Source organism: Mesoplodon densirostris, chromosome 18, assembly GCF_025265405.1.
Source record: "Mesoplodon densirostris isolate mMesDen1 chromosome 18, mMesDen1 primary haplotype, whole genome shotgun sequence".
Taxonomy (NCBI): Eukaryota; Metazoa; Chordata; class Mammalia; order Artiodactyla; family Ziphiidae; genus Mesoplodon; species Mesoplodon densirostris.
The window spans coordinates 5,528,613-5,555,908 of record NC_082678.1 but is presented as its reverse complement, the minus strand read 5'-3'; the positions used below and the strand labels follow the sequence as shown (position 1 = coordinate 5,555,908).

The window sequence follows — 27,296 nt, the reverse complement described above, 5'->3', positions numbered from 1 at the left end:
GAGCTCCATCATGCTGTTGGAGAAGGGGAAGTCCCTGTACCATGATCCAAGCTCAGTTCCTACCTAGATTGGGAACCTCCATTTTCTCTGTGCTCTTTAACTAGGACCTGGAAGACGAAACAATATATTGCTGGCTGCCAGGGAAGATCAACTGGACTGAGGCACACCGCACCAAAGTCCTTGTGCTTTTGGCAGAGGAATCTTTGACTACCCCCATAAGCTTCCTCACCCTTCTCTACTCTGCTGTGTTAACCCCTGCAGTCTTGGGGTTGAACAGGAAGAGCCTGCTCACTTAGACGGGCTATGAACTTCACAACGAGCGGGCCTCAGTTAAAGCCATTCACAGCCCGCAGAGCTGGTCCCTTCCACAAGGTGCTTCACCCTTCCCTTCTTCGTCATCCTGGAGCGCCCATCAGGGGTTGAAGTTTTTGAACAGGGCTGCAAGGGCCAGTGGCCTTCAGGGCCAAGCAGAGAAGACTGAGGCAGCCTCAAGGTCAAGGTTAAGGCCAAGGCCAAGGTCCTATCTTCCTATCTCTCACTAGAGGTTTTGGGGGTTTCTGAATTCATAATGAATGAATGAAAGGGACTTTTCTCTTGAGGGGATAGGTGGTGAGAGGAGGAAAAACATCCCTCAGCCTCAGCACCTGAAGAAACGGAGCAGGGAGCCCCAGAGGGCTCACATGGCTCCTGGTCCCTGTGCCACAGAGGAACTGACTAGCTCTAAAAGGACCCCCAGTTTACTTCACCCTCTCTTTTTATTAGATGTTTAGTTCAACTGATTAGTATTTAGTGTTTATATCCAACCTACTTCTGGGTATGAGCGTGGGGTGGGGTGAGGGCAAAACCAAAATACCCCGAAAAATAAAGCAGACCCATTTCCTTGCCCATGCTCTAAACTTGACCTTTAAAACAGATCACTTCTCTGCAAACTCCTTTCCCATTTCACTAAAAATGCCCACCCCCAGAAGTCCTGGCCATGCCAGCCTCCTAAAATGATGAAATATAATATACCCACCAAGCTCCCCCAACAGTGGGTAGGAGAAGCTAGGAGTACCACTCTCCACCCCGCCCCGACAATGAGTTCATTCATCACAGCAAGGCACCTTTCCCCAGAGGAAAGCAGGAGACATGGAATCTTTTTCCTCATCTGGCCAGCAGGGCTTGCAAGAGGAGGGATGGATGCAGGGTTTGAGACCCTACTGTCAATATAAAGAGTCCGGTCACCAAGTCCAGAGACGAGATGCATAGATGGAGGTGAGCTGGGTGGACGCTTGGAGTCTCGAGGTTGGTTGCACTGGAGAAACACGTTAGGAGCTGTCATGCAGGTTTCAGGGAGAATGGAAGGGACCATCTGAGAAGAGGAGAGGGTCCATCCTTTTCCTGAGGAACAGGACCAAGCGAGGCTTCACCTGAGAATGGGTGGCAGAGGTGGGGCTCCACGGGCAGCTGAAAAAAATAAATAAAAACCCCACACGCGAGGTCACCCACCAGACCGTGAATCACCCAAACATTCCTAAAATGAGAGACAGACAGGCTCTTCAAGCTAACCTTTAAAATCTGGGACAAGGCTTCGTTGTCTTTTTAAGAAAATGCAGACAAGGAGAAGCACATATTAAGCTAAGAAGAGCACACACCGATTCTACAGCCTATGCAAGTATGGAAGACCTTCCATGATTCTCTTCTCTCACCTCGGTTTGTTTTGCTGGGATATATTCTCTGAAAGTGTTTATATTCTTCTGGAGCAGGAAAGTCTTCTACTGGATGGAAAGAATACTTGGACTCAAAATCATCTGCAAAAGGAACAATATTACTTCACATCACCCTTCCTCATGCTCCCACACCTCTCTGCCGCTTCGGACCCTCCCCATACTAGTTTCCTGGGCTTCCCGGTGTACCATGAGGGCCTGCCTTGCCCCGGCAGCAACAGCTTTACTCTCCGCGCCTCGTACACACAGTGTTCCAGGCTCCTTACGTTACGGAACGAGCCTTCGAACTGGCTCTTTAAATCCTTCCACCCCAAACCAGGCACATACCAGGAAAGGAGCCCAGCTGTTTGCACAGCAGGAGAAGGAAATATAGTTCTGTGTTTCGGTAACATAGGCATGTTAGAGACGATCACTATGGGAAACCAACTGAACTGAATCCACACATTGGTAGAAATTCATCTAAAATGGGACTATATGCCACCAGCTAGGGAACGATCTGACCAGAAGATTCCCTTTGGGCCTCAGGCTCCCCTCACTGAGCTCTGCAACACAGTCGGGATGGCCATGTCATGGCTCCCCCACCCACTTTCCATGGCCCCTCTACAAGAAGGCTCAAATGTTCTATGGGTGTGGCTCGATCACATTCCAAAGGGCATATCCTCCAGGCAAAAATACTGGTCCACTTAACAGGAACAGACTAGAGCAGGGCCAGAGAAGGGTCAACCATTAAAGAATCTACAGTGTTCAGGCTAAGAGGGACGGTGCAGATCCTTCCAGACTTCCTCAACAGAGGGTCTAACAATACCTGCTGGACAATCTTTACTTGGTGCTCCATCCCAGACCTAATGAATTAGAATCTCTTAGGTGGGGTCTAAGATTCATTTATAAACTTGGAAAAGTTAATCCGATACACTCTTGAGCTAGTCAGTCTCCTTGTTTCACAGATAAGGGAAGTGAGGTCCAAAAAACTGAAGTGACTTCTTCAAAGTAACACAACTAGTCAGTGGCTTTGGATTACTAGATAAAAGTTGTGTACACAGTGTTGTTTTGTTTTCAAAGGTCCAGAAAGGAGCTCTTCTTCCTAGGAGGATACGTAATTCCTGTCTCAATAATCCTGAAGAGGGCTTCCCTGGTGGCGCAGTGGTTGAGAGTCCGCCTGCCGATGCAGGGGACACGGGTTCGTGCCCCGGTCCGGGAAGATCCCACATGCCACGGAGTGGCTGGGCCCGTGAGCCATGGCCGCTGAGCCTGCGCGTCCGGAGCCTGTGCTCCGCAACGGGAGAGGCCCCAACAGTGAGAGGCCCCCGTACCGCAAAAAATAAATAAATAAATAAAATAATCCTGAAGAGGATACAGTCTTTGACCTAAAAGCTAACCACAAATAATGAGCCTTGGGGAGCAAGAGATTGGCTTTAGAGTTAGCAAAACACCTGCTGATTTTACTTCCATCTATTCCAAAGGAATCGTGCCTAGAATTTGCCTAAGGAAAGAGATGGCCATGGATGGGACCCAGAAGTCTGAGGGAAGGTCAGGAGAGGAACTGCAGTGAACAGAGGACACCAAGCAACCACTCCCACTCTACAGCGGCCACTGGAATTAGTGAAGTCACCACTGGAACTATGAGACTAAAACAGCTAGCTACTCACCCAAGAAAGATCGGACAGTGGTAATAGAATCTCTGTGGCCATTCCTCAGGGGTGGTGGAGGCGGCGGGGGGGGCCCAGCTGGCGTCCTTGAGGGCGGAGGTGGGGGCCTTCCTCGGCTCAGGGGTTCTGACCCATGCATTCGGTACGGTGGTGGGGGAGGGGGGGCATCCCTGGCACCATTTCGGATCATGGGTGGCGGGGGTGGAGGAGCTGCAATTAAAGTTCAAAGCAGTTAGGTTTGGACGTAGAGACGGTGATGGACGGAGGGATTTGAGAGGCATGGGCCAAAAGAGTGCTCGGTGCTTTCCCAAAGAACCAGACCCTGTGAACCACTGGGCATCATGTTAAATATCATACTCACCCTCTCCTCATCCCTATTTCTTTAACAACATCACCATTCTTCTCAATACCAAAGTTCAGAATAAATTTATGACCCTTTTTCATTTCCCATGACAAGTCAGTCAAGAATTCCACTTATCCTTGATGATTTTTTTCTCTGCTTTCACATGCCTTCCTCCACAATTCTAAGTCAGGGCTTTCTCATTTTTATCTTGTTCTACTGAAAAAAGCCTCTCAAATGTTTTCCTTGCTTCTAATCTCTTAGCCTTTCAATCCATTCTGCATACCACCAACTCACTAATCTCCCCAAAATACTAGCTCAAACTTTTCCAAGGGCTTTGCATTTCCCATATCGTAAAGTTTCAAATGCTTAGCTTCCACACTGACTGGGTCTCACCCAATCCTTTTCCTTTCTTACACAGTACCCTACCACATCAGTCAGCCTGATCGCACCTTCTTTTCTTCCTCGATTCCTACACTGGATTAGGTACCACTCTTCTGTACTGCCTGTCCACTCTGTCTCTCTCTACCACTACTATGTTGTATTACACGTGCTTCTTGCCAAGGGCACTGTATGTTTCTTAAAGTCAGAGCACTGTCCATTCATCTGAGTTCCCAAGCTCAGCACATGGTAGGTCTTCAATCAATACGTGCTAAATAAACCAAATTACATATGCTTTGCTCTTGTGACTCCCCCACAATACTCAGAAATACCACCCCTCATCCCTTACTATCAAATCCTACTTTTCTTTAAGGTTCAACTCAAGTCCCATCTTCTCAAGGCTTTTCCAAAGCAATCCACTCTAATCTGATTCCCTCCTTTGCTCTCCCACAGCATTTACAGGTTATGTCACTTATTCTAACACTTAGTAGTACGGACTGAGTGATGTTCAAATTATGTATAATAATTTCATCTGCAGAAGTTACATGTTTCCAATGATAGACTCATTGCTCAAAAGAAATCGGGAACACCTCTTTTGGAATTGCCTCCAAACCCAGGTTGTCAGACAGATCCATAAATATTACCATATGATGGTCACCTCTCATTTCTGAGGTTGTATCACCACCAAAGAAAGTCATACCTACGTCTGACTCTGATTTCTGGCCATTTTCGAAAATCAAGTTCACCTTAGAAGACAAAATTTGCCACCAAGCATAAGGTAATGTCAAAAGCATGTTGGGAGGAATTCCCTGGTGGCGCAGTGGTTAAGAATCTGCCTGCCAATGCAGGGGACACAGGTTCGAGCCCTGGTCCGGGGAGAGATCCCACATGCCGCGGAGCAACTAAGCCCGGGTGCCACAACTATGAGTCTGCGCTCTAGAGCCCATGAGCCACAACTACGGAGCCCACGTGCCTAGAGCCTGTGCTCTGCAACAAGAGAAGCCACCGTAATAAGAAGCCCGTGCACCACAACGAAGAGTAGCCCCCGCTCGCCACAACTAGAGAAAGCCCACGCGCAGCAACGAAGACCCAATGCAGCCAAAAATAAATAAATTTAAAAAAAAAAGCACGTTGGGGGACTTCCCTCGTGGCGCAGTGGTTAAGAATCCACCTGCCAATGCAGGGGACATGGGTTCGAGCCCTGGTCCAGGAAGATCCCACATGCCACGGAGCAACTAAGCCCGTGTGCCACAACTACTGAGCCTGTGCTCTAGAGTCCGCGAGCCACAACTACTGAGCTCACGTGCCACAACTACTGAAGTCTGCACGCCTAGAGCCTGTGCTCCACAACAAGAGAAGCCACTGCAATGAAAAGCCCGAGCACCGCAATGAAGAGTAGCCGCCGCTCGCCACAACTAAGAGAAAGCCTGCGTGCAGCAATGAAGACCCAACGCAGCCAATAAATAAAAATAAATAAATAAAAAGCATGCTGGGGCTTCCCTGGTGGCGCAGTGGTTGAGAGTCCGCCTGCCGATGCAGGGGACCACGGGTACAGGGGGGAGGATCCCACACGCCGCAGAGCGGCTGGGCCCGTGAGCCGTGGCCGCTGAGCCTGCGCGTCCGGAGCCTGTGCTCCGCAACGGGAGAGGCCGCAACAGTGAGAGGCCCACGTACCGCGCAAAAAAAAAAAAAAAAAAAGCATGCTGGACATCACTGGAATAAGTTCGAATGTGTTTAAGTTAGATTATTTCTATGCTTTGCACTAAGAATACTAGCAGCTACCATTTATTTGATATCCATCATGTTCCAGGCACTGTCCCGGGCACTTTATATGCATTAAATCTTTAAAAATTCTTGTAGCCACCCCTTCACAAGTATGAGGCATTATCCCCATTTCACAAATGAGGAAACTGGGACTCAGGCTATTTGTCTAAGGTCACAGATCTAACAGACCCAGCATACGTCTGCTCTTCCATAGTAAGAAAACTGCTACACAATGTTTTTCACAACAACCTCAAGTATTAAATATCTCCCGAACAAATGTATAACCCAGTGAGATGGCAAAGTGTCTTTTGGTACCTGGGCCATGTTACCAAACAGTACATGGAGACTACTCGGCTTAACAGACAACACTGTCTTAGTAATAAGAGTATATATCATTCCTCCTGAATTACTGTCAGAATTTCTATAGAGTAACCATAGTTAAGAATGAAACAGTAATGGGATGATTTTGTTTTGTTTTTGTTTTTATTACATATTTATTTGGCTGCACCGGGTCTTTAGTTGCAGCCCAAGGGATCTTCGCTGTGGCGTGTGGGATCTTATAGTTGTGGCATGCAGACTCTTAGTTGTGCCATGAGGGATCTAGTTCCCTGACCAGGGATAGAATCTGAGCCCCCTGCACTGGGAGCGTGGAGTCTTAACCGCTGGACTACCAGGGAAGTCCCTGGGATGATGCTTAGAGACAAGAAGTCTGGCACCACAGGCCCAGTAAATGTTAGTTTTAGCTTCCCATAAAACACACTCAGAATGTCAACTCTCCCTCACTCTCCAAGGTCTGTATAAGTATGGACGGGGCCATTAGAGGTCATAATTAAAGAGAAATCTCCTTAACTCCTCCCAGCAGATCCCTGAACCCTGTTTTCACTCCAAATCTGCCCAAACCGAAGCTCTTTCAGGTCATCCTCAAAATATTTCCCTAAAACTCAGATTTCTCAGGGCCCTGAGAGTCTGCATCTACTGCGAGGGCAGGGCCAGGGAGAGTAAGGTAGAGGGTAGGTCAGGCTCAAAAGGACATCAGCTAGACTCTGAGCGGGAGGCAGTGATGAGGGCCACCCTGGGTGGGCAAAACGGAGCAGGACCAAGAGCTACCTGCTGGGCTCCCTCAGCACCCTCCCTCAGGGCCGGTCATCCTGACCAGATTCTGCCATCTCTAAGAAGTTTCTGAGCTCTTTGTCACGTCCAGTTTTAAGACTTTCAAGTGACAGAGCCAGAACCCAAGGACCCCAAGAAACAAGCAGTGTGCAAAAGAAACCCTCGGGTAGGAAGACTGACTTCTGTAATCCAAGATAAACCTGTATGAAAGAAAGCATGACGTTATTTTTTTTTAATTGAAGTATAGTTGATTTACAATGTTGCGTTACTTTCTGCTGTACAGCAAAGTGATTCAGTTATACATATTCTTTTTTTATATTGTTTTCCATTATGGTTTATCATAGGATATTGAATATAGTTCACTGTGCTATACAGTAGGACCTTGTTGTTTATTCATTCTATATATAATCACTTACATCTGCTAAACCCAACCTCCCACTCCATCCTCAACTCTTTTTAAAGAAAAAAATTCTCTTAAAAAAATAGTGTTTTAGGGACTTCCCTGGTGGTCCAGTGGTTAAGACTCTGTGCTCCCAATGCAGGGGGACTGGGTTTGATCTCTGGTCAAGGAACTAGATCCCTCATGCCACAACTAAGACCCAGCACAGCCAAAATAAAATAAATAAATAAATAAATATATATATATATATATATATATATATTTTAAAATAGTGTTTTACTCTGCAAAGGAAAAATTCAGAAAACAAACCTTATGGACCAATAATAAGGGACTTTTCGGTCTCTGAGCACCCTGGGGAGGGTAAAAGACTACATACTCATTCAAATGTAAATAATTCATAAAGAAACAAAAGTAAATTATCCCATGTTATCACACCATACGATTTATTAACAGAGATAAGTCCATGAAAACTGCCTAGAAGTCCTCTGCATAAAACCACTAAATTCGTCAGCACACCACAGTTTATAAAGCACTTTTACACATTATTTTCTTTATAACCACCTCTGAAAAGTACTGTGAACACCATTTTCCGAATGAGGAAACAAACTCAGAGAATCAGAGTCATCTGCCCAATGTCACAGAACAAGTGGAGCCAATACTTGAAAGATCTCTGACTAAAATATCTCAATTTTTTTTCAGAGTGTCACTCTTGAGAACTGCTGCTCTGGTTACTGATACAGAAAGCAGGCTGAGGCCTATGTCAGGCCTCGAAGTTGGTGATGGCTGTAGACAGAAGAACAAGGCTCATAACTTCACATTTTTCTAAAGAAATCACAAAAAAAGAACTGAGAAGTGGGAAGCAAGAAGTCTGCAGGCATTTAAAACGACTCAGTTCAACCCACAGAAATTACATTTTTCTCCGCTTCTATTCCTGGTTGGCTTCAGAAAGATATGGGCTCTGCTCAGATAAAGGGTCATTTAAAAAAATCCCTAAGTTAAAAAAAAATTTTTCTTTTTAACCTAAACTTTGTGGAGTCAAAGGTCACGTTAGGACTACATCCTTATGGCTAAAGCCAGGGAAATACAGGGTCGGCCACATACCAGGCTCCCGTGTGACCGCCTGATGCCACCGCCAGCTCCTAGAATACAAGTCTCTGTACCTAATCAAGCAGCAGTACCAGTTTATGGGCCTTTAATACACGCTTCCCGATGACATACCTGCTTAATCGATGATCTCATCTATACCTGCAGGGACTGTTTAAAATCAAAGTTCAGGGGCCTCCCTGGTGGCGCAGTGGTTGAGAGTCCACCTGCCGATGCAGGGGATACGGGTTCGTGCCCCGGTCTGGGAGGATCCCATATGCCGCGGAGCGGCTGGGCCCGTGAGCCATGGCCGCTGGGCCTGCGCATCCGGAGCCTGTGCTCCGCAACGGGAGAGGCCACAACAGTGAGAGGCCCGCATACCGCAAAAAGAAAAAAAAATAATAATAAAAATAAAATACAATAAAATCAAAGTTCAAAAGCCATTTGTGGAGGCTGAGGCTCAAAGCCCAGTGAAACAAGAGAATACAGGAGCCAAAATTCCTGGGTCTGAGAAGGCCCCAGCATGGCCTCGTTCACTCTCTACTTTCAGTCAGGCTATTTTGTAGGATGACACAACCTCTCCCACCTTTTTTTTTTTTTTTTTTTTTTTTTTTGCGATATGCGGGCCTCTCACTGTTGTGGCCTCTCCCGTTGCGGAGCACAGGCTCCGGATGCGCAGGCCCAGCGGCCATGGCTCACGGGCCCAGCCGCTCCGCGGCATATGGGATCCTCCCAGATCGGGGCACGAACCCGTATCCCCTGCATCGGCAGGTGGACTCTCAACCACTGCGCCACCAGGGAGGCCCTCTCCCACCTTTTTGAAGGTTCCTTAATCCCCTCCTTACCCAGTTCAGGACCATGGTCCCTTGTTACGAGCACTCCCTTACACACGCCCTTAACTCCCTTGCCCTGCTCTCCGTTACAGTCGCACGTGCCTAAAACACGCTAACCTGGTGAAATACAACTCTCCTCCAACTCAGTACCTGCAGAGGCACAGCTGAACACACACCGAGCTGAGGAATCTCACTTGAAGTGTGTGGCCCCTAAGCTCGAGCGCGCCTTCCGTGATGCTGGTCATCCTAGCACACTTCTCTCCTCCACTCATTCTCCTGCACGCCCAGATGGCCATTTTGTGCCCTCTTTCCTCTCTCCTCAAATCTCCCTCTATTTCCTTACCCTCATTCACAGCGTATGTCCTTGCTTTCAATTTCACCCAGAATATAGAAGCAAAGAAAAAAAAAGGGGGGGGGCTTCCCTGGTGGCACAGGGGTTAAAGAATCTGCCTGCCAATGCAGGGGACACGAGTTCGAGCCCTGGGCCGGGAAGATCCCACATGCTGCAGAGCAGCTAAGCCCATGCGCCACAACTACTGAGCCTGCGCTCTAGAGCCTGCGAGTCACAACTACTGAGCCTGTGTGCCACAACTACTGAAGCCCACGTGCCTAGAGCCCGTGCTCCGCAACAAGAGAAGCCACTGCGATGAGAAGCCCGCGCACCGCAAGGAAGAGTAGACCTCGCTCCATGCAACTAGAGAAAGCCCGCGCACAGCAACAAAGACCCAACGCAGCCATAAATAAATAAATACATACATTTATTTTAAAAAAATTTTAGAAGAAACTTTCCACGTGCTCCTACCACTGCACCCACCTACCTAGTTGCTTCTTTGCCTGTATGCTCTGCCTTCCCTCCCATCACCACAAAGAACTGTGTTCTTATCTAAGGCCAACCCTTGACCTGTGGATCAGGTTCCATTCCTTCTTGCCTCCCCAAGGACACTATCCAGGCAATTTCCTCCTCTCTACTGGATCATTCCATCAGCGCACAAAAGATGCTGAAATATCTCCCGTCTTGGGTGGGGTGGGGTGGGGGGAACCAACCCTCATTTCTCATCCTCCTCCAGCACCCATTCCACATCCCTATACCCCCGACTCCCCTTTACAGCAAACTCCCTAGAGTTTCTCTAGCGCTATCTTCATCAAGTCCTCTCCTATTCCTGCATGCTTGAACCCACCCCAATTAGACTTTCACCCTCACGCTCCCTCCAGCACTCCACTGAAACTACTTAGAAGGGTAATTTGGGGGTCCCCCAAATGACTCCCACGTTGCTGAGACCAATGTCATTCTCAGTCTTCAACTTACCTGACCCATCTGCAGCACAGGCCACAGCTGCTCACTCACTCTATCCTGGACTTTCTCCACTACTCTCTTGGCATTCCTCCTTTCTTCCTCACTAGAGGCCCTTTCTCAGTTTTCTCTGCTTAGTACTCTCATCACTCTCGCCTGTCATGTAGGAAGGCCTCAGGCCTCGGACCTCTCCTCTTCTCTATACTCACTCCTCAGGTGATCTCACCCCAGCATGTGGTTCTCAATATCCTTCAAATTTCTCTCTCTAGCCCAGACCACTCCCCTGAACTTCAGAGCCTGAGAGTCAATCGACAATTGGTTATTTCCTCTTGGATGTCTAACAGGCACCTCAAACTTGACATCCAAAACTGAACACCCACCTTCCCCCAAACCTGCTGTGATCCTCCTATCCATCTACTCAGATTGTCGCACTAGCCCCCTAAGTGGTCTCCTTTGGCCCCTTTGTCCTCCTGTGGTGGGTTCTCAACAACAGAGCCAGCTGCCTTTTCAAAAGGTAAATCAAAGCGACTTCTGTGTTCCAACCCCCCGCGCCCCGCCAGTGGCTCCCCATCTCACACAGAGTAAAACCCAAAGTCTTAACCAGTCCTCCAATGTCCTCCCGTGGCATCTGGCTTTCCGACCTCCAGGTCCTGCCGCTCTTCCCCTCACGCAGCCTGGTCTTGCCACAACGGTCTCCTTGCTGTCCCCAGCGTCTCAGGGTCTTTGCATTTGCTGCCCTCAATGCCTGCGTAGCGTACTCCCTCACTTCCTTCAGGTATTTGCCAAACTGTCACTTTATCAGTAAGGCCTTCCCTGACCCCACCCCTACCCTCACCCCTGTAATTTAAAATATTACCTCATCCCCACTCCAGTATATCCCATTCCCTTTCTCTGCTTTGTATTTCTCTAAAGCATCTATATACTATGTACATATATATATATATATATATATTTTTTTTTTTTTTTACTAATTAATTTGTTAACTGTCCAGGAGAACAGGATTTTTTGTCTTTTTTATTTACTGCTGTTTTCCTAACAACAGAGTCTGACACGTAAAAAGGCATTCAATAAACCTATTGAATGAGTATTCACTTCACTCGCTGAAGGACAGCTTTGGGGAAAAGGGTGAAGAGGAAGGATAAACTCAGTCTCAGTATGGTAGGAAAAATCAGGTGCTTCCAGGCACTTACCTGCTCCCCGACTGGGAGGGTCTCGGGCTGGGGGAGGTGGCCTATTACTCTGCAAAGAAGGGGAGGCTGAGGTGGGTGGAGGAGGCGCTAGGCCTCTGACAGGCCCTGGCGTCTTCCTATGCAAAGAATTGTGTCTCTGTGGCAGCTCAGGGGCTGACTCGTTAGTGGGACTGGAGGGTCCATTGGGGACCCCGGGAGGCTGGCGGTACGGCGGCGGCGGAGGAGCTGGAGACTGGCCGCCTGGTCCCGTTCTGACATTCACAGGGGAAGGAGGCGGCTTGACTGGGGGTGGAGCGGGAGGTCCCTCTCGACCGAGGTGAAGCCTCTGTCCAGGTGTGGGTGGCAGGGGCTTCTCTCTGTTGTAGGCTGCGGCTTTGCTGCTGTGCACAGGCAGAGGCGTAGGGGGGGCGTTGGCACGCCGCCCCGGGGGAGGCGGAGGAGGGGCGGAGGAGCTGTGCTTCATGCCCGAACTGCTGGTGGTGTTAGGCCGAGAGAGGTCCGGTAACGAGGGTCTCTGCGTCCGGGGCAGTTCTGGGAGTGAGGCTCGGTTGCTGTCTGTATCATCCTGAGGGCGCCCGCTGGCTGTAGACCCCGGAGGCCTTGGGGCAACAGCTCGAGAACTGGGGACTTGTAGGGCTGGCTTGCCGGCTAGGTTCTCTACAAATACACCAGATAGCACGGGGTCAGCGGAGCTGGACCTACGTTGCTGGTATCTCCACGTCACCCCGCCTCCTTAGTGCAACCTGCACGGCAGCAGGGCAAATACCCGTGTGATTCTGGGTTTTCACCTGGTTCCAGGCTCAGGGCCCATGAACAAATACTACTGATGCAAGTTGAACGCACTCTTATTTACCCCCAGCGTTTGCTTTATTCTACGTTATAACCCCTGCCCTGCCCCCACTCCTCCTTCCCATCTCTACCACACTCCTCAACCCCAGGGGGCCCACCTGGGACCAGTCAGAAACGAACGCGCTTGGGAAATATCCTAAGGAAGTACTTATCACATACCTGAGCCGTCCTTGGCTCCCACAGGGCGGAGCTTTGGCACTCCTCCTTGGAAGAGACCTCCCTTGGGCTGCAGGGCAGCTGCTCCAGAGCCAAAACCACCACTGCTTCCTTTGGGTTCTGGAAAGCACACCATTAGGATTTTCATTTCATATGCTCTGAGGCTGGTGACCAAGTCAATCCTGAGGAGAAACCCCTCCTCTACCTGGGCTTTAATTTGCAAACAAACCGATACTGCTTTTGCCTTTCCACTGAAATAGAAAGCTGGGTTTCTCTGCTCCACAGCTTCATGTAGGTGTGGGGATGAAACTCTGTGCTGTGATGAAAGAGAGAAAACAAAAGGAACGAGGAGCCAGTCTTCCTTTATTTAGGGCACAGCGGTAACCAGGATGAAGACCTGTTCAACAGAGTTCTCGAGGCTTTCCTCTCCAAGTCCCAGATGGTGAGGGGGCTTAATGTCTCAGGGACCCAGGTGTGAGAAAACCCCCAGAGGCCTTTCAGAATGAACACTTGTAGCAATTATAAAATCATCGTTGGCTTCAGCTTACAGGCTTTTAGGACTGTGGTGGTCTTCTCAGAGAAAAGCCAAGGATATGCCCTAACAAGCACTAGTTATAGTAGGAGATGGGAGGCTTAAGACCCCGAGAATGCTTCTCAAAGGTCAAAAAGAAATTTCTAAGGTATTCAAATGAACAGATGAGAAGACAGCCAAAGAACATCCCAAGACAAAACTCTCCCACTGGGCTTCCCTGGTGGCGCAGTGGTTGAGAGTACGCCTGCCGATGCAGAGAACACGGGTTCGTGCCCCAGTCTGGGAAGATCCCACATGCTGCGGAGCGGCTGGGCCAGTGAGCCATGGCCACTGGGCCTGCACGTCCGGAGCCTGCGCTCCGCGGCAGGAGAGGCCACAACAGTGAGAGTCCCGTGTACTGCAAAAAAAAAAAAAAAAAACTCTCCCACTCACGACCCAACAATAAAAATGACAGCCAAGGGCTTCCCTGGTGGCGCAGCGGTTTGAGAGTCCGCCTGTCGATGCAGGGGACGCAGGTTCGTGCCCCGGTCCGGGAGGATCCCACGTCCCGTGGAGCGGCTGGGCCCGTGAGCCATGGCCGCTGAGCCTGCGCGTTCGGAGCCTGTGCTCCACAACAGGAGAGGCCGCAACAGTGAGAGGCCCGTGTACCGCAAAAAAAAAAAGACAGCCAAGCCTAGTCCCCGAGTCAACCCTGGGATCCCAGCGGTTCATCAGGAGATGAAGCTCAGACTCACTCTCGAGGATGGGAGCACTCCGATCATTAATGTTGGTCACCTTCTTCAGCTTGGTCCCTTTGCAGATGTCCTGTAAGAGAGCACCTCGACCCCGCTGCTCATCTCTACTCAGCTTGGGCAGCTCAGTGTTGGCCTGAAGGAAGAGGGAAACATAAGTTCACCCTCAATATCCCCTTCATCACAAGCTCGGGATAAATGCCTTAAGCCAAACTGGATTCCACGAGATGCCTGTCTAACCTAGTAAGATACATGTGCCAAACGACAGTATCAATGTCCATTATCCTCCTCTTTAGAACTGTCTCTCATGCTGTACCTTCTGTGAAGGGTATAGGTCTTCCTCCTGTTCAGAAGCTTCTGACAGGAGGCCTGCACCAATACTTACTGAGCACCTATGTGCTAGGCTTGTGTGTCGGACACTTTATTTGTAGCATCACCACCAAGGCAAACGTTTATTGAGCCCCCACTATATCCCAGGCGTTGTGCTAATAATAAGCACATTACTTTCACTATCTTGTTTAAATCCTGAAATATTCCTATGACCAACAACAACAGGAGCATAGGGACAGACAGCTAGATAAATGGAACAAAACAGAAAATCCATAAAGCAGACCCAGGTCTATATAGAAATAATAAAAGTATATTTCTTCAGTGCAGAAAGGATAGATTATTAAATACAAGGTGTTAATAACAAGTGGTTAATGTTTTGGGCCATGCCGGGAGGCATGTAGGATCTTACTTCCCCAACTAGGGATCGCACACACGCCTGCAGCGGAAGTGTGGAGTCTTAACCACTGGACCGCCAGGGAAGTCCGACAAGTGGTTAATTTTTAGAAAAAAATGATAAAGTTAAATACCTACCGTAGCACTTTACTCTCAAATAAATTCTAGCTGAATTATAAAATTTAAGTGTAAAAAAATAAAACCACAGAAGTACTATATGCAAAAATATAGGAAATGGGAAGGACTTGCTAATCAAGACAACCAAAATACAGGAAAAGATGGACAGATTTGCTTATTACAACTTATTTACTTAGGAATATAAGTAAATAAGCAGATGATACACTGGAAGAAAAATTGTCAGTGACAAATGTAACATATGATAGATAGAAAGGTAGTGGCCTAAGTCTATAGAGTATTAACATATAAAGATGACTTAGAAATCAGTGGGATAATAAGCAAAAGATATGAACAACACTGCATAAAAGAAGTCAAAAGAGGGCTTCCCTGGTGGCGCAGTGGTTGAGAGTCCGCCTGCCGATGCAGGGGACACGGGTTCGTGCCCCGGTCCGGGAAGATCCCACATGCCGTGAAGCGGCTGGACTCGTGAGCCATGGCTGCTGAGCCTGCACGTCCAGAGCCTGTGCTCCGCAACGGGAGAGGCCACAACAGTGAGAGGCCCGCATACCACAAAAAAGAAGTCAAAAGAGCCAACAAATACGAAAAAAAATCAACTATAATAAAAAAAAATGTAGTGTAAAACTATCATTATCTACCTATGATACTGGTAAAGGTTAAAATTACAAAGAGACTGCTAGCTTTGTGAAGGCAGGGACCACTGCCTGTACAGTGCCTGGCACACTGAAGATGTTCAAAACAATGTATAGAATAAAAAACTGCCCTATGGTGATCTTAAGGATCCAGGAAAACAGGTACTCTTTTCTACTACCTGTGGTAGGACAGATTGGTATGATTTTTCTAGAAAGTAATTTATGTATCAAACACCTTTTAAAAGTCTAGCACAAGAATTCTACTTCCAGAAATTAACTTTAAGAAAATAATTGGAGACGTGCCCAAAGACGATAATAATAGCAAAAAACAGTTTATAATAGCATAAAGCTGAAGTAATCTAAAAGGTCAACCGAAAAGAACAATGAAGGTATAATCATACAGTGGGATGCCAGTTAAGCTCTTAAAGATGTAGGAGTAATAAGCATCTTTTCATGGAAATAAATATCTGACACAATCAAGCAAAAAATATTATAGAACAATATATAGCATGATTCCAGTTTTCAAAAGGAGTCATAACAGGACCTATCTCATAGCGTAGTTTTGAGAATTAAATGACAACACTTTTTAAGAGCTTAGCACAGTGCCTGGTGTATAGTAAGAGTTCAATAAGTAGTAGCTAGCTTATATTGTGAAGAAAAAAAAGGTACACACATACAGAAAATTTCTAGAAGGATATACACTGATACTAGCAAAAGTTAATCTGGGGTAATAATTATTTATGTTTATCTGTATTTTCTAGTTCACCTACAATAAACATACAAAATGTTAACAAAGGTTAACTATAGATTAACATTTTCTATGTTTATTGGTGTTCTCTAGTTTTTTCTGGATCTTTAGTGCAGTAAAAAATTTTTTAATGATATCACTAAACATTTAATGACATGACAAGCCATTCATGATGTATTAATGAGGAAGAAGAGCCAATCAGAAATCAGTATGTATATAAAGCACAGCCTTTTTAAAAAAAAAAAGGTAGACGGGCTTCCCTGGTGGCGCAGTGGTCAGGAATCTGCCTGCCAATGCAGGGGTCACGGGTTCGAGTCCTGGTCTGGGAAGATCCCACATGCCGCGGAGCAACTAAGCCCATGCACCACGCTACTGAGCCTGCATTCTAGAGCCCGCAAACCACAACTACTGAGCCCACGCGCCACAACTACTGAAGCCCACGTGCCTAGAGCCCATGCTCCACAACAAGAGAAGCCACCAAAATGAGAAGCCGCGCACCGCAACGAAGAGTAGCCCCCACTCACTGCAACTAGAGAAAGCCCGTGTGCAGCAACAAAGACCCAATGCAGCCAAAAATAAATAAAGTAATAAATAAATTAATAAATGATTATTTTTAAAAAGGTAGACAGATACAAAAGGAGGAAGGAGGGAGGGGAAGGCTAGACACAAAACTGTTATGAATGGTTGGATTATGGGTAACTGCTCCTTTTTGCTTAACCACAGTTCATAAATTTCTTGACATATTACTTTTGTAAAGAGAAAAATATCACTAAGCGTGTCCAAAATTGAGCTCATATCCTCCCCCACAAACCTGTTTCTCTTGTAAATAGCATCAGCATTCAATCAATCCCCCAACTAGAGTCATTCCAATCTCCTTCCTCTTCTTCACTCTTCCATCTGTCATCAGACTCTTAAGATTTTACTTTGTCATTGTCTCTTGTCTCCACTCTCCATCCTCACTGCTTTGGTCCAGACTCTCATTTTCAATTGCCACAGGCTTCTGTCTCCAGTCTCAACCTCCCTGTCTGTAGTCTCAACTCCCAACCTACCGTCCACACTGTGAAGAGTAACTTTCCTAATATAAACCCAAGCAGGTTCCTCCTGCGGCTGAAGAGACTTCAGCATCTTCCCATCACGACCAAGAGAAAACTCCAAACCCCCCACCTACACCTCCAGCCTCAGCTCCCACCACACCCCAAAAATTACAGGAAAAAAACCAGAAGTTGGCAGACCTGAACTCTAGTCCTAGTTCTGAAACAAATTAGCTAGGTTAAGTCACCTTTCCTCTTTTAGGGAACAATTTCTCATCTGTTAAACACCCAACACACACAACACACACACACACACACACACACACACACACACACACACGAGACGAATCACCCAGGTTGCTTCCTTCTTTCTCATGTGACTCCAGGTATCACAACTCAGATATAGTAAAAGTGGCTGTCTCCTTGGTTCAGAAGCCACATTGCTTTTTTTTTTCTTCCCATTACTGAACCTTTAGTCTTCTTCCTAATTCCATTAACTCCTTTCTTTCTTGATATGGGGCACGGGAGCTTTTAGACCTGATGGACTTGACTTTAAAGTGAACTGATTTGGAGTAGAAAAGAAGGAAATGAAATGGCAGCAAGAAACAACAACTAGGAATTGCCATCCCTTTTCTCAAAGATGCAGGGAAAGGACACATTGACCTTTATACTACAATAGTTTTAGGGAAGACACACTAGTTCCTACTCTGATGCCACCTGCCCAAATCTCCATTTAGACTGAACCAGGATAAAAAAAACCAAGACAAGCCATTATGGTCCTAAGAGGACTTCTCAGGAATCAGAACGAATTGAGGAAGACAGACTTTACTTATTTATTCTCCATCTTCCTACACCCCATGTCTTTGAGTACACTATGTCTTATACCAGGAAGCCCTAAGTATCCATTCAGGTCTTGAGATAGCCAGGTGGATGGACTACCTACCTGATTAGAAGTGGGAGGTGGAGGAGGACCGGGGGGTGGTGGAGGGGGAGGAGGAATTGGCATCCTTGCCCTGTTTGCAGTTGGCACTGCTCTCTTTCCTTTTTAATCTGCAGCTTTAGGTCACTCATATACCTGCAAGTGAAACAGAAATAAATTCATGAGAACAACTTTGCCATGAGAGACACTGAGGACCAGGAGAACCAGAGGACTGAGCATGACACCAGAGAGAAACTAGGCACTCATCTCCTAGTCGCACTGTGATATAGTCCAGGGCTCGGTAAATCTTTTCTGTAAAAGGCCAGATTAAAAAAAATACTTCAGGGCCTCCCTGGTGGCGCAAGTGGTTGAGAGTCCGCCTGCCGATGCAGGGGATACGGGTTCGTGCCCCGGTCTGGGAGGATCCCATATGCCGCGGAGCGGCTGGGCCCGTGAGCCATGGCCGCTGAGCCTGCGCATCCGGAGCCTGCGCGTCCGGAGCCTGTGCTCCGCGACGGGGGAGGCCACAACAGTGAGAGGCCCGCATACCGAAAAAAAAAAAAAAAAAAAAAAAAAAAAAAAAAAATACTTTAGGCTTTGTAAACCCCATATGGCCTCTGTCGCACATTATTCTTCTGTTTTGTTTTGACAACCTTTTAAATTAATAAACTTTATTTCTTAGAGCAGTTTTAGGTTCACAGCAAAACTGAGCAGAAAGTACAGAGTCCCCCTAAAACCCCTGTCCCCCCCAACACACAGAGTCCCCCACTATCTGTACCCTGCAGTGATACATTTGTCACAATTGATGAACCTACACTGACACCTCGTTATCACCCGAAATCCACAGTTTACATTAGGGTTCACTCTTGCTGTTGTACGTTCCATGGGTTTGGACAAATGTCTAACGACAACTCTCCACCAATGTCGTATCATATAGAATCGTTTCACTGTCCTAAGAATCTCTTATGCTGTATCTATTCATCCCTCCCTGGCCCCCACCCCTGAACCCCTGGCAACCACTGAGCGTTTTAATGTCTCCATAGTTTTGCCTTTTCCAGAATGTTGTATAGTTGGAATCATAAGTACCCTTTTCTGATTGGCTTCTTTCACTTGGTAATATGCATTTAAGTTTCCTCCATGTCTTTTCATGGCTTGATAGCTCATTTCTTTTTAGCACTGAATAACATTCCACTGTCTGGATGTACCACACAGTTTGTTTATCCATTCACCTCCTGAAGGACATCTGGGATGTTTCCAAGTTTTAGCAATTATGAATAACGCTGATATAAACATCCTTGTGCAGGTTTTTGTGAGGACATAAGTTTTGGACTCATTTGGGTAAACATCAAGGAGCATGACCGATGGACCATATGGTAAGAGTATGTTCTGGAATAAACTGCCAGAAGACCTTCCGCAATGGCTGTACCAATTCGCATTCTCACCAGCAATGAATTAGAGTTCCTACTGCTCCACATCCTCGCCAGCATTCTGGATTTTGGTCATTCCAACAGGTGTGTAGTAGTATCCTATTGTTTTAATTTGCAATTCCTAAATGACATATGATGTTGGAATATTTTCATATGCTGACTTGCCATCTATATATCTTCTTTTTTTGAAATTAATTAATTTATTTATTTTGGCTGCACTGAGGCACGCAGGCTTAGTTGCGGCATGTGGGATCTTAACTCCCCGAACAGGAATCGAACCCAGGTCCTCTGCATTGGGAGCGCAGAGTTTTAACCACTGGACCACCAGGGAAGTCCCTATATATCTTCTTTGGCGAGGTGTGTGTTCAGGTCTTTTGCTCACTTTTTAATCGGGTTGTTTGTTTTCTTATTGTTGAGTTTTAAGAGTTCTTTGTACATTTTAGGTAACAGTCCTTTATCAGATGTATCTTTTGCAAATATTTTCTCTTAGTCCGTGGCTTGTGTTCTCATTCCCTTGATTTTTACATTTAAAAAACGTAAAAACCGTGACTTCCTTGGTGGCGCAGTGGTTAAGAATCCGCCTGCCAATGCAGGGGACACGGGTTCCATCCCTGGTCCAGGAAGATCCCACATGCCACGGAGCAACTAAGCCCGTGAGCCACAACTACTGAGCCTGCGCTCTAGAGCCCGCGAGCCACAACTACTGAGCCCGTGCGCCACAACTACTGAAGCCCGTGCACCACAACTACAGAAGCCAGTGTGCCTACAGCTCAAACTCCACAACAAAGCCACCGCAATGAGAAGCCCACACACCACAACAAAGAGCAACCCCTGCTCACCACGACTAGAGTAAGCCCACGTGCAGTAACGAAGACCCAATGCAGCCAAAAATAAATAAATAAAATAAAAATAAATAAATAAACTTATTAAGGAAAGTTGTAAAAACCATTCTTAGTCATTGGGCCATACAAAACAGACCACGGACCAGATCTGACTCATGGGCCACAGTTTACTGACCCCTGGTATAGTCACATCACTGGAATCTGATAAGAGTGTAAATACCACGTGAGAATTTATCCAGTTATCAGTGGCTTAATACTTAACACTCAAAAAGTATACAGCTGTCTCCTTATTACAGTCTGTAAGTGATCCTCATTTCACAAATGAGACTAAAGCCAGGGAACTTTCGTCTTCATAAGACATTGAAGCAGGGGGCAAGGATAAAACTAAAACTCAAGAACAATACCCCCCAAAAGTCACCCCAAGGAAATCCCACTTCTTGAACCCACAAAAGTCAAAGCCAAATAATTGCAGAGGTTTGGTTCTAAACTCTTTACATGGGTGATCAAAATCTCTCTGTGAATAAAGAAGTAACCACTTAAACACTTCTCTCAGTGCCCTGAGAATGATAAAAGGGCAAATATTCCAAAGGTTCTATATGACCAAGGACCTTTGTAGGTAGTAAATTTGATCAAAAACATGACCGTTAACATCTTCAAAATCCCAGCTCCTTCCAGTGGAATGCCACTCTAGGCTGGCTGCCAACAGAGCTTTTTGCTCCAGTCACAAAGAACTGGACAGTACTTTGGCTAGGTGGTTCCCACAGGGAATGATGTCTGAACTCACTTCAAGGAACGAGCAGCTGACTCCCCTCTAAGGGAAATACCTTCTCATTTCTGGTTTCAAAATTAAGTCTAGTCTTTCTTTGCCAGGAATCTAACATACTAGGCTTGAAAAACTGATCAAAATAGTAAATCCCCAAAAGCAGAATATCTATCTCGGGGCGTGGGGGGGTGTTAAAGTGAAAGAAACACGTGGAGAAGAAGAAAAAAACTTTCTTCTATTAAATTCTGTGGGTTCACTATGACCATTCCACTCAAGTCCCCATAGCAGTCTTAAAGCTAGCAGCCCAAGAATAAGGAAAATAGTAGTTTATTCAGAAACAAACATTTTCAACTAATTCCAGTCATTTCAGTTCCCACCTTTTCTGGGTTTCCAGTTCTACCTACTTTGGCCATTGCCACAGTTGAAATGGTCTCCTAGAATGACCCGGAAAAGAGATTCAGACAAGTCCCTAGTTCTTTCCAGATCCACAGTTGACCCAATCTACATGCTACGGAGTAAGAAATGACCTAAAGGGACAAACATAAGTCTGACAGTTAGAGTCATTTATTAGGCAAAGGCAGTAGTTCTCCAGCAAGGCAAATCTTTTTTTAAAGTCACCCACTGCAGAAGACCACTAATACATTATGCAGTTAAAGATGCCTTCTTAAAATAGGCTCAGAGGCTTCTCTGGTGGCGCAGTGGTTCAGAGTACGCCTGCCGATGCAGGGGACACGGGTTCGTGTCCAGGTCCGGGAAGATCCCACATGCCGCGGAGCGGCTGGGCCCGTGAGCCATGGCCACTGGGCCTGCGTGCCCGGAGCCTGTGCTCCGCAACGGGAGAGGCCACAACAGTGAGAGGCCCGTGTACCGGAAAAAAAAAAAAAAAATCACTACCAGCACCATGGTTGACTACCAGCAGTGGTTCTCAACTTTTCTTCTGTCTCCACAAAGACTGCAGGCATGACACCCTCCTACCAGGGACACTGAGCAAACAAGGATACACTACAGTAGAGTATTCTCACTCCCATTTTACAGGTGAGGACTCTGAAGCTCGAGGAGTGGGGTTACGTGTATGCACACTAGGGAGAGAGGCAGACTGACTGAGCTAAGCGTGACCCCCAGATCACTCAGGAGTCAACTGCAGAGTTAGGACTCAAACTCTGGTCTCCTGATCCCTTTCTATTTCACCAATCACTATGAAAAAAATCTCCCCTGCAAGTTGGTTGGGTTTAGCAATTTTCTACTCTTTTTCCTAAATGAAAACTTAACCCACTCCAAATTCCTATCTTAGTGATGGAATACAAACAGATCTCTCTATATATTTTCCAAGGGCAAACCAATTTATTTAAATTAACACAACTTTCCTTGCCCTGAAGATTCCCTAAAAGAAGCTTTATTCAAACCAATTCAGGATCGGCACTACAAGCACTAACCCAGTGCAGAGGGTCTGCTTTGAGAACTGCTTTCGGTTAAGAACAAATGACGTGGGCTTCCTTGGTGGTGCAGTAGTTAAGAATCCACCTGCCAGTGCAGGGGACACAGGTTTAAGCCCTGGTCTGGGAAGATCCCACATGCCGCAGAGCAACTAAGCCCGTGTGCCACAACTACTGAGCCTGCGCTCTAGGGCCCGCGAGCCACAACTACTGAGCCCACGTGCCACAACTACTGAAGCCCACGCACCTAGAGCCCATGCTCTGCAACAAGAGAAGCCACCACAATGAGAAGCCCGCGCACAGCAATGAAGAGTAGCCCCCGATCGCCGCAACTAGAAGAAGCCCATGCGCAGCAACGAAGACCCAACACAGCCAAAAATAAAAATAAATAAAATAAATAAATTTATTTTTTAAAAAAAGAATCTAACATCCCTGAAGTTAAACCTGAGATTAAACTAAAAAAAGGAAAAAAGAGGGTTCATCATGGAATTAAGTCTTTCCTTTCTGATCTATTAAATTAGAACTACAAACCTCACCATCTGTGTTCTTCAGAGTCCCTGATTTTCAGAAAAATTCTCATTCCCTTCTTAAGCCTTTCCACTTAAAAACCATGATAGCTTTTCACATCCTCAGGAGTCAGTTTCTCTGAAATAAAGATCAGAGAGCATTATTTCAAGTCTTCTTAATGTCAAATTTATCACAGAATTCAGAGATAAGTCTCCATAAAACTCAAGCAATGCACTTTTAAAAAGTGCTTTCTTCTATTCCTCAGAAGACAAAACCTATTTTTCTATTCAATTTTCAAATATTCCTACACTTTAGGAGCAGGAAACCTCCTGAGGACAAAGACAGAAACGACTTCCTTTTACATTTGATAAATGAAGCATCCAATTTAGTTGTTGCTTTTTATCATATATTTTAAAAGATCTAAGAGGTATTCCACTTACCATTACAATTTGAGGGCTTCACTCGAATGGTATTCTGCTGTTATAAAACTCAGGTTTCAATACCAAGTTATTTTACAAAGAAAAAAATTTTTATTTTAAATCTAAATCTTAGTGACATCCACTTTCATGCTGAGTGACCTCAGGTAACAGCACTCTCCTTTGATCTCAGCTTTGATTACAGAGTAAATTACAGTTTTTGTACCAAAGTACCCAACAAAATCCCACAGGGGGAAAAAAAAAACAAAAAAAAAAACCCTGACCTTGAACATTTTTAAGTAGGCCATCTCCCCAGCAAAGTCTCAAGGGCCTTAGTTCTATCTTACAAGACTCAGTCATATGGACAGGCATTTGGGATGTCAACAAGAAAACTCTCTCTCCTTTGTTAAATACATGTTCAATTCTTTTTTTTTTTTTTTTTTTTTTTTTGCGGTATGCGGGCCTCTCACTGTTGTGGCCTCTCCCGTTGCGGAGCACAGGCTCCGGACGCGCAGGCTCCAGACGCTCAGACTCAGCGGCCATGGTTCACGGGCCCAGCCGCTCCGTGGCATGTGGGATCTTCCCGGACCGGGGCACGAACCCGTGTCCCCTGCATCGGCAGGCGGACTCCCAACCACCGCGCCACCAGGGAAGCCCAATACATGTTCAATTCTTTAATATCATATTAAACCCCTTCGCAATATAAAGAACCAGAGAAACAGTTAAAAGAGACGTTTCAAGATTCTCACTGAAAGAGCATTTAGCTCTGTCTACTTACTCTGTCTCCAGATCATCTAAAGAGAAGACAGTTGTGTCTTCAAGAGGAAAAGGTTCCAAATGTTCCCCCAATGGAATTCTTCTGACCCCATAGTTCAAAAAACAAACAAACAAACAAAACACCTCTCTAACAGTATGAGAAATGGAACATAAATAGTCAGCAGAAAGAGAAAAATCAGTTGCTCTAGGACAAAGAAAAGTCACATAACAGACAATGGGGTTTTTGTTTGGTGAATTTTCATACCAGGTGGATAGAGGTGGCAAGATTTTCCAAGCAAGGACGTTTAAAAACTCACTGATGGGACTTCCCTGGTGGTCCAGTGGGTAAGACTCCAAGCTCCCAATGCAGGGGGCCTGGGTTCAATCCCTGGTCGGGGAACTACATCCCATATGCATGCCGCAACTAGGAGTCCACATGCCGCAACTCAGAAGTCCAAATGCCACAACTAAAGAAGTCCACATGCCACAACGAAGATCCCATGTGCTGCAACTAAGACCCGGCACAGCCAAAATAAATATAAATAAGTAAATAAATAATTTTTTTAAAAAGGTTTTACGGATATTAAAAAAAAAGAACCATTGATGAATCAGCTGTTCACTACCAAAATAACCAACCCTAGAAACATTCCCATCAAACAAGTGCAAAATGAGCAAGCCCATTTTTCATATTTCTCAACCATGTTACTCACAGAATCAATAGCAAGAAACCAAGGGTAACTGCAACAATGAAAATAAATAGAAAATGATTAGGTAGGTTTTTTTTGGCCACACCGTGCGGCATGCAGGATCTTAGTTCCCCGACCAGGGATCGAAGCTGGGCCCTTGGCAGTGAGAGTGCAGAGTCCTAACCACTGGACCACCAAGGAATTCCCTGAATGGGTAGGTTTTTCTTAAAACTGGATTCGAAATTCAACAGCAATCACCCCATTCTGATAAGCGTTTCATTTAACAACTATTCCTCAAAGAACCCTATAATGGCCCTGGTACCAGTTTAGACATTACCCTGAACTAAGAAACTTTAGAGGAACATTTCATGTATCTGTGTCCATTTTACCCAATGAGCTCTTAAGCACAGACAGCACCATATCCTTCTATAGCTCTTTCCTATTATTTTACAGCACAGAGTAGGGGCTCATCTGTCACTTGTTGAACCGAACCAAATTTAAAAGTAGCATTGTCTGAAAGAGCAAGCAAGTCTGAGTTGAAGGAAAAAAGCAGTGAAGGATGGATCAATGTGCCAGAAATGGAAAAGACAAGAAAAGAGGTAAGGAAGAAACACAAGGCTATATACACATGTGTAGTTCAGTGTTCCAAAAAATCTTAACTTGCTTAACTTGCTGAATTTATTCATTCATTAATCCATCTGTCATATAATAAACATTTACTGAGCACCCACTAGGTGCCAAGGCATTGTTCTATAACAATGGTTCCCAAGCGGGGTGATTTTGTCCCCCAGGAGACAGCTGGCAATGTCTGGAGACATTTTTGACTGTCATGACTAGGAGGTGCTGCTGGCATCTAGGAGACAGAAAACAAGCATGCTGCTAAACACTCTACAGTGCACAGGGCAACCTCCCACAACAAAGAGTTTTCCCGTCCAAAAATGTCAATAATGCTGAGGTTGATACACCCTGTTCTAGAGGCTGAACTAGACAATTTTTTACAATCTTTGGGCCTATATTCTAGAGGAAAAGATAAACAAGGAAACAAATATAATCTCAACATTTCCATTACTGACAAAAAGAATGAAAAAAAGAGAATCATAAAGGGAGAGTGCAGGAGTAGGGTATAGTGTTCTCTTAGATGAGGAGAGGTCTGGGGGCTGGGGGCTGGCTCTCCAAAGAAGTCTCTGCATGAACAGCCAAGCCCTAGAAACATCTGGGGAAAGAGCATTCCAAAAAGAATTCACAAACATCAAAGGGAAAAAAAACCCTGAGGTAGTAATGAGCTTGATATGTTAGAGAACTAGTGAAAAAGCCAGAGTAACTAGAACAGGGTGAGGTGAAGAGTGAGAGGAGATGAAATCTGAGGCCTCTGTAGGCCATCCTCCAAACCCAAAAGTAGTATCCTTCTCCATCCAATATGCCTATTATACCAAAGAAGTCTAAACAAACCAACAGCTTCACACCCAAAGTAAACAAGTTCCATCAGTTATCTCGTTCACTAATCCCACAGACTGTACCTCATCTCTCGTTGGCTTGAGTACAGCTAGGGACCTAGGTGCTAACTGGAAGCCTTCCAGGGTTAAAAGTCCCCTGATGGCAGTCTGCCTACCTGTCCACCTGCCCGTCAACCTTGCTCCTGAAAAGCAGCACAGTATGGGGAAGGAGGGGCTCGTTACCACAGTGGCATAATGGCATCCAGTTCCTAAGTCACAGAACCCCACATGGGAGAACAGCCAGGGGCTACTGCCTAAGAGTATTCGCATGCCACTGCAGGAGACTAACGACCAGCAGGAGCCAAACAGGTTCCTATAATTACAGAGGAACTGATGTCAACACTGAACTATGAACACGCCTCCACGCGTTCTAGGACAGAATACAGCAGAGAGTTTCCACTAAAGCATTTTTGGTTTCTCTAAAATACAAGGAAACAGACTAGAGTAACATTCTTGTTATTCATATTTTACCACCCTTCCCCCCACAAAAAAGCTTTATATAGTCTGAAAATAATCTACAGCCCTCGTCTCTCAATGGAAAAGGTGCTCCCTCCCCCTTGAAATTCAATTCAGTCAAACCTGGTGAAACAGATTTCTATCACATGTAGAAATGGAATTAATTAAAATTCCAAGGTTACTCCATGAAGGGAAAAAAAATCACTTTTCCAACTGCACGCATATTCCATCATGGAAATTCAACTCTGCAGCAAATCTGATTGATCCAACAAGTAATTTTTTTAAAAATCACAAAGGGACCTCCCTGGTGGCACAGA

The 27,296-nt window shown here is 45.9% G+C and overlaps 1 protein-coding gene across 1 annotated transcript in view; it reads right to left on the bottom strand.

Moving 5' to 3' along the window:
* Positions 1-1,308: 1,308 nt before the first annotated feature.
* Positions 1,309-27,296, bottom strand: part of WIPF2 (WAS/WASL interacting protein family member 2) — a 40,844-nt gene continuing 14,856 nt past the window's right edge. Inside the window, exons 2-8 of the mRNA XM_060080673.1 lie at positions 18,225-18,356; positions 14,016-14,148; positions 12,753-12,869; positions 11,745-12,401; positions 3,353-3,562; positions 1,689-1,790; positions 1,309-1,446 (exon numbers count right to left, since the gene is read on the bottom strand). Of these exons, the coding sequence (XP_059936656.1) occupies positions 1,406-1,446; positions 1,689-1,790; positions 3,353-3,562; positions 11,745-12,401; positions 12,753-12,869; positions 14,016-14,148; positions 18,225-18,287 (1,323 nt within the window). The 5' untranslated portion in view covers positions 18,288-18,356 and the 3' untranslated portion in view covers positions 1,309-1,405. The remainder of the gene's footprint in view (positions 1,447-1,688; positions 1,791-3,352; positions 3,563-11,744; positions 12,402-12,752; positions 12,870-14,015; positions 14,149-18,224; positions 18,357-27,296) is intronic.